Below are 7939 nucleotides of genomic sequence, written 5' to 3'. Positions count from 1 at the left end.
CGGGCAATTTTGCCCCCTTGTGGGCGGTGAGTAAATCTAAGTGGGCGCTGGAGGCAGGGTACTGAATGGTGACCAAAGCAAAAGTTGGGGTCGCTGATGGGTTAGGAGGCATTGAGTATAACTTTATAGTAAAAAGGGGCGGTGTATCGAAAAAGTGTAAGAACTTTTCGTTTAGCCTAATTCATTATATTATGAGGAGAAAACGTTGTTGACATAGGTTCGAGCAACAGTTTAGACCAGTTATATTCGCGGAAGTGGTCGCTTATTACAGTTCTTGTATGTTGTTTCAAACCAAAAATCGATGCCCGCGGTTGCGTTACACAGGTGGTCGTTCAATACAGGTAACATATACGAAGACTGTATGTATAAACTGTTCCGTGCCAGAAGTTTTTCCCGTTTTGACAGGTGCCTGTCGAATGCAGGTGATCGCCTAAGCAGTTTTCACTGTATTCCCTAAAATATAAAATTTATAGAGTAAAAATTTTACTATAATTTAATTTTCTAAATTCATTCGATTAATTCTAATTGGTGTTTTTACTTAAATTTAATTATTGATTATAAATTGTTTAATTTCATGTTTTCGTTAATAATTCGTGAAAAAACAGATTTTATACTGGAATTATTTTTTTACCAGATGTGAAAAGTCAACATTTCCATTACGTGGCAGTTTCTAAATTACCAATTAAAGGAGATGAAACTTTTCAGTTTTTGCAAGTGAAGGGAAAGGTATTTTCTTCATTTTCTCATTTAACAGATATGTTTACAGTTTCTTTATATAATATTTATCAGACGGCATTCAAAGACAGGAGGTAAAAATTTATTTTAAATCCGTTCTTTCTCGCTGTTTAGACAGAACCTTTTACTCACGACTGTTATGGGATAGATTATGTCCGTTAATATGGACGTAGTTTCGAGGATGAGCCACGATATATTTTACTCAAACCATAAGGAAAACTATTTGAATTCCAATTTAAGTCAGATTTTCGTGAAGTAACCTTTAGGCCTTGAACTATCACACGTTTTGCAAAGTTTGTTCACGTCTGTCATTGTTACGTAAGTCTACTATGACTTTTAACTGAAGTTTATACACAATATAAACAAGTGCATCTTGTAATGTAGTGAAAGCTATAAAATCTACGTTTGATTTGAATTTCACTGAAGTTGCGGTAACGATTCATTTTCATTCGAAAATCGTAAATATAGAGATTTAGAGTAACAAAGGATTCTGTAATTAATGTTTTAGAAACATTTCCTTATTGGAAAGAAAATGCATTTTAATTAAAGGTTGACTAGTTAAATGTTAAAATTTTACCTACTAATCGTGCTATAAATATATTTAAATCAGTTTAAAGTCTGATATATAAAGAAGTAAATACACATATAAATTTAAATGTTACGGGGGCATTTTTATTCTTAATCTGTCAATGATACTTACAAACTATTAGTTACATATATTCTACCACTGCTAAGCGAATATTTCTGAAAAATTCTGTCGATTTGAATTTAGTTCATGAAAAATATTTTTGATGTAATATTTTATTAAATATTTAAATAGGATTTTAAGCGGTAAAATCGAAAAAATTACCAAATAAAATAAATTATCCCATTGAGTAGATTGTTTCTACAAAAGACAATAAATTGCAATAGTTATATGGGTGATAAATTTTATTCCGGATATTACCTGTCACGAAGTTCCGATCCTGAAACGGAAGATCTGATTCGTTGTACCAATATAAATTTTTAAAAACCTGCAAATAGCGAGATGTCATAAAACGTTACAGCTTCTCGCGATATATAGTCTTCAGAGCCATGCCACGTCGCTGGAAACATCTGACAATATTCCTATCATGCAATTTGCAAAAATGCCGAAAAACATCTCACACATGACACGTGCAATATGAACAAATCGAATTGCATTTAATTTCCATTATACATAAAATATAAATTACGAATTCATTGCAACGTTTAACAATAGACACTATGTAGTTACTTGTGAGGCATAAAAAATTATAACAATTAATAAAATTGTTCCAATGGAAGATGTGATAAAAGTCAGAATTCCAATTATATTTTACTGATTTATTTGATATTTATCATTTTATAAAATAGACAAACTAATAAAGGTACATCACCGAATTTCCGGCACCATTCGTTTCAAAGTGAGGTTAGATTAATTATTTTTCGGACCATCCGTGATTACATGTAATAATAATTGATCAACATGCCTCCAACCCATAAATTAGACACTTCCCACGTGTCCAAAATTATATCGTGGGTTACTACAAAATCAAAGTAAATAACCACGTAAAATGAAATTCAGGTACAGCTGATGAACCATACCATAGATGTCACATGATTACAAACAGAAACCCTTGTTTTAACAGTTCTACTTTAATGGTAATCAGAAAATATACGTAAGATTGTGGTTATGAACAGACGAATTTAACGCAAGACTGACCACTCAGAAGACAATTCTACTTTATCTTAAAAGATAAGAACTGAGTTTACGTTTGATACCGCCATTAAAACTATTTTCTGTCGTTGAAGCCATAACTGGAGTTAATTTTAAGCAAAATAAACTAAGAAGTTCGCAGATTGTTGTACCACCACAAAAAAAGCAGTGCATATAATATAAACAAGGCTACACACAATGCCAAATGTGGCTGCCCAATAAACTAGTTTGGTGCCGAGGGAATTGCAAGTTCCTTCTAGTAATTTCTTCCGGATTAAAGGAGAATATATACTAACAATTGCCGGAAGTTCGATGGTGTACATGTAGGCCTACTAATAACGGAAAAAAAATGTGTAAGTTTATTATTTTGTCACAATGTAGTTTGCAGATATTATGACAGCATATTCGCACTATCTCGACAAGTATTTCATATGTGGAAATGTCAACAGTGTCGAATGTCGAACCAATTCATTTCTATATGAAACGGCACAAAAAGAAACTCACTTGGCAAACAGTTCTGAACCCGTTCACAAAAGAGGTAAAAATTTCTTGATAAGTCATCTAGAAATTCTTAAATCGGGTGGAAAAATTATTTCCTTTAAAACGTATAATTTACTTTTCTTTATTGTTCCATGAAAGGTTTGGTTGGCCTTGATCTTTACCATTACAGTCTTTGGATTAATATTCCGGAAATTCGTGAAAGACAATAAAGGGGAACCTTGGACTTTAGGGCGAACGTACTGGTATCTGATGACGACGTTAATGTATCAAGGTAAATCTACACAATATACACTGTTCTCTAATTTATAATAGTGAATTATAATCTTCGGCGTTAATTTTCAGGAGTCGACAACAGCAACGTGAATCGTTCATCTTCTAGAATAGCATTTGGCATCTGGTTGCTCATGACAGCAGTCTTGATCTGGGGTTACGCCGGAATATTGACGTCATTTATGGCCGTACAGACTGACGAACCGGTTCCGAAAACATTCGACGAATTAGCAGGAGCTATTAAAAGAAGAGAATATACATGTGTACTGCTTCCGCATGTGTACTTAAGTCGATTCTTAAATGTAAATAGTACATCTAAATGTTCTACTATTTCATTTTTACATTGTTTATTTTGACCGATATAAATTTATTGGGCTACAATTTAAAAAAATTGTTGACCTGTAAATTCCCACTGTTGTCGGTCTGTCTGTCTTTCCTTAATCTCGAGAATGGAGTTAGATAGATCAAATCCGAGACGAAATATGGAAACCGTTGGGCAGGAGGCCCCGATTTACTGTATACGAAATTCCGATGCAAAATCGCGTTATTTTACTTAAAGTTTTCCCCTGTAAAGGGTTAAATAAATAATGGCAAGTGTGTAACAGGAAATGTGAATACTGGACTTCAACAGGAAAAGTATTATGTACAGGGGAAAGACACTACTAATTTGGGGTGGAGAGCATATATTTTAAATTAAATAAATTTTTCAAATATGATAAAAAATTGCAGTCCGATGTTGTGACCACGTCACAATAAATAATTGCTCGTATTATATTTATTTTCTACTGTTTAGACATTAAGATAAATTATATATTTAGTTTTTTAAATCACTAAGATATTGTTTATGATCAAAACTGTGACATTGGCAAATTTCTCGTTGAATGTTTCACGGAGATTTCTAAGTTCGAATAACATTCTTAATGATGAAAACAAAAAATACAGAATATATTATTTTTGCATAAATGAAATCGTTTTATATATCTAAGTAATTATTTTTATTGGTGATTTCTGGTGCTCACACAGGAAAATAATTATTTTTGTTTTAAGTATTCTATTACGTATATATGCAATTGAATATTATTTGATTAGAAATTATTTAAAAAGGATGTCTTGTCTTATATTAAGTGGTTCCTTTACCAGAAATTTTAAAAGGACTAAATGTAATTATCAACAGATTTCAATTTTTAACGTAAAGTTATAAAATTTTTAAATTGAAATCATTCGAATTGCGACAATTCTATGTTGTAAACAAACTGAACATTTTATTTTGGTCACGTTTTACCTTTGTGAGGTCAAGATAAAACTACAGGATGGTTAGAATTAAACTGATACTTCTCAGACCCTATTGAACCGAATTGAATGAAACACGGTACTCATGCAATTTGGATAACGAGGAAAAGGATGAGGTGTGAAAATTAATTGGAATTATTACCATCAGGAAAATGTGGCAGTGTTCGATCAAAAGCGTATATTTATGGCCGTGAATTTATTTAAAAGGTTGTGCTAAGCGGAGCGTATGCACATATTATCGGTGGTGAAGAACAGCATAGCAGGAGGTGTCTTCATATTCCTTTCTGAAAAGTGACATTAGACAGTTGAAACTAAGGTCATTCCTGTAATAAAATGTAATCCGCTTGTCTTAAAACTGTCATCCTTGCAGCGCTACATTTTCCTTGGTGGTAAAAATTTCAACTAAATTTTTATATTTTTAAATCTCTTCCCCACGAACTGCGTTGCGTGTGTACCGAGTTTTGTTCGTTTTTGTTCAGTGGAGCGGCTCTACGCGTGTCTAAATAACGTTAGTTTCATTCTAACCACCCCGTATTTCCTAAGTTGTAAAAATTTCGATTTTCAAAAAATATTAATTAATGAGATTTTGTTTTTCTTCTTTGTAGCAGACAGAAGCAAAACACGCAGAACTTTTCACTAAAGAAAGCCAAAAACATTATTTCGTTATGACTGCAAAGCATGAAACAAAATGCTGCTTTAACTGAAAAAGATATTCGTGAATTTAGTAGATTCCAAAGCTAAAAGTCATCGTGAGACGAAGGTTTTATGAATAAATTGCTTCGACGACATGATTATAAAAGATCGAATGGTGGTTATCGGAACTCCGAAGTTGAAAATCGTGTTGCAGCTGCTTATGGATCAAACTATGTAAAATCTGATGAAGTTCTTTCTACAGTTTTTGAAGGATATGCCATGAGAAAAGGATTTCCGTATAAAAAACAATTTAACAAACTGTAAGTTGATAATTTACTAATGATCAAATATTTTAAAGAATCACAACCATTACAAATTATTTGTGTATTTCTAGAATACGAAGAATATTTGAGACAAAAATTTTTGAAGATCGAAAAGCTGTTAATGTTCCCAGTGTTGAAGATGCGGTGAAACCTTTATCCGTGGAAGATTTATACGGTGCACTTGGAATCCTCGTTATAGGCTACACTTTGTCCTTTGCTTGTTTCCTCACTGAAATAATTCTTGGAAAGTTGCTGAAATAGAAACGTTGAGTTATACGTTACAGCAACTTACAGATTAACCTGCACGGCATCAATCTTTACAAACTTTACATATGTTGAGGCATTCGGCGAACAGCAACGCTGCAGTTGCTATAATAAAGCGTATGGCTAAAGTAGTGTTACGTGACGTCGCTATCTGAAGGCTTTTTGCAAGCAATCTGCCATTGTTCGAGCGGATATTTACTCGAGTTACAATAAATCGCTTTAGAACAGCACATTTTGCCTTTATGTGAGTCATTTTTTAAAATGATTAAAAAAGTATATTAAAATTCCAAAAACATCTTCAATTTAAGTTTATCGTAAACGTTGAAGAACAAAATAGAATTGCAAATACAAAAATACCATACGCATGAATGTTCTGCTTATGGTTTCTGGATCAAAAATACATCTGTTAATGAAGCGAATACCACTAGCCAACTTTGCAGAACTATATAGAATGGGCGCTAAATGCAGCCATACTCTACGAGTTTTATCCAGTTATATTTTTTAAATGCATTTGTCAAGTACACTATAATATCTTGTAATGTAAAATATTAAAAACCTGTTGCACATTCACGAGTAGTGTCTGAAACTTGAATACAAACCAGTGTCCCTTAGAAAGTTCTCCCGGAAAAAATCTATCTTTGTCATATTGTATTTTGTTTTGTTATACAAATTCTTCAACTCATTGTGGTTAGCTCGGCGTGTAGAAATATTTTTTTTTTTTTTAAATTTCGTTAGTCTTAACATTGACAAAAATTCAACGCAAAGCGACACGCAACGGAGAGAAATTTCAACACGGAATAGACTAATCAAACAAAAGAAATTAACTCCTCCTGAATTGAAATTAACTTTTTCCCTTTGGGATGTTTTTCTACACATACTCATTTTTCGGGGTTCTTTTAAAATTTATAAATGTAAAAGGGGGTCACGGACCAAAGAGTTTGAGAAACTCTGCTCTAAAGAAAAAATTGTAACGTAAGATTTTATGATAAATAATGTTTTATTCGAACTAAGATAATTGCAACTGCTTCTTTTACTGATCTCTTCTGTAAATATCGAGAAAATACATTTTTTATTTAAAAAATAATTGTTTGGATATTAAATGGGACATTTTTGGTAAAGTTAGAGTACGCATCTTTCTGTAGCGCCACGTCAATTACAAAACTTGGCATCAAACTTGAATTATCATCAAACAAAAAAAATATTAAATACTATATTATTAATACATAAGAGAATACATCTATACAATAGAAACCAAATAGTATACCATCAGTTAACACAATATTACATTTAAAAATATAATAAAACTAATTTAAAATAAAGGTTATATTATTAAGAATTTAGATTTATTAACTTATACCAGACCAAAATGTATTGTAGTATGTTGATAAACGTTTTGAATATCTGCAGAAAAAATTTGCGAGTGATTTCTATTGTAATATCACAGAACAGAAATGAACAAAAATATATATAGAAATATATTTTTTACTTTTTACTTTACAAGTTATGATTTATAAAAGTTAAGGAAGTGTAAATGTAGAAAATTACGTCCAGGAAAATCGTGACTTTTAAGTGTACAGATGAAGTACTCCCATTGTACGAACTGTTATTATGTTTAAATTACAATAATTCTGTCACAGACAAGAAATGCTTTGGCAATAGTTTGAGGGATAAGGGGATAAAAAAGGGTCGTGTGTATCTCTAGTAGGATCTGATGTAAGACGAATTTATTCGTTATTGGCATCTACATCTTTTTCATAAAAACCCAACCCTACCCTCAAAATTAACATTTTTGCTTGTTTTTTTTAATACAGTGGTGCCTTGTATAACGTACAGTCCCGACCAAAATGATTGACTATCAGTCGATCGATTGCGCAGCTGTGGAAATTGATCACTTGTTACACCAGGACGTTCTATCTCTTAGCAAAGGCGTTTCAGGTGGACTGATCCGATTTGAGCCGTAATAGGGGTGAGGAAATCGAGCCGGAGGGACTTAAGCGTGCAGTCAAGCGCTCTGCAGGTTGACAAGACTAATCGCTCATCGCTTGCCTAAAACTGCGTGTGTAGCATCGGCCTTTTTTCTTTTAAAATTGTAAATTTGCCGCCACTGATCATCAGAAATATGATTTTATCCGTTATCTTTATACTTTTCTTTCTGTATAATGTTTTATTTACGTTTATTTTCCTGTAATTTGAGACGATACAGCTT

General features: G+C 32.4%; 1 protein-coding gene across 1 annotated transcript; it reads left to right on the top strand.

Moving 5' to 3' along the window:
• Positions 1-2890: 2890 nt before the first annotated feature.
• Positions 2891-3579, top strand: LOC136980911 (uncharacterized). Its single transcript, XM_067277111.1, has 3 exons — positions 2891-2990; positions 3092-3224; positions 3296-3579. Exons 1-3 carry the CDS (start codon positions 2892-2894, stop codon positions 3577-3579), a joined length of 516 nt encoding a protein of 171 aa, XP_067133212.1. The 5' UTR covers position 2891.
• Positions 3580-7939: the final 4360 nt, after the last annotated feature.

The sequence above is a fragment of the Centruroides vittatus genome, unplaced genomic scaffold (assembly GCF_030686945.1).
Source record: "Centruroides vittatus isolate TY-2023 unplaced genomic scaffold, ASM3068694v2 contig_736, whole genome shotgun sequence".
Taxonomy (NCBI): Eukaryota; Metazoa; Arthropoda; class Arachnida; order Scorpiones; family Buthidae; genus Centruroides; species Centruroides vittatus.
This window is presented reverse-complemented; position numbering and strand designations above follow the sequence as displayed.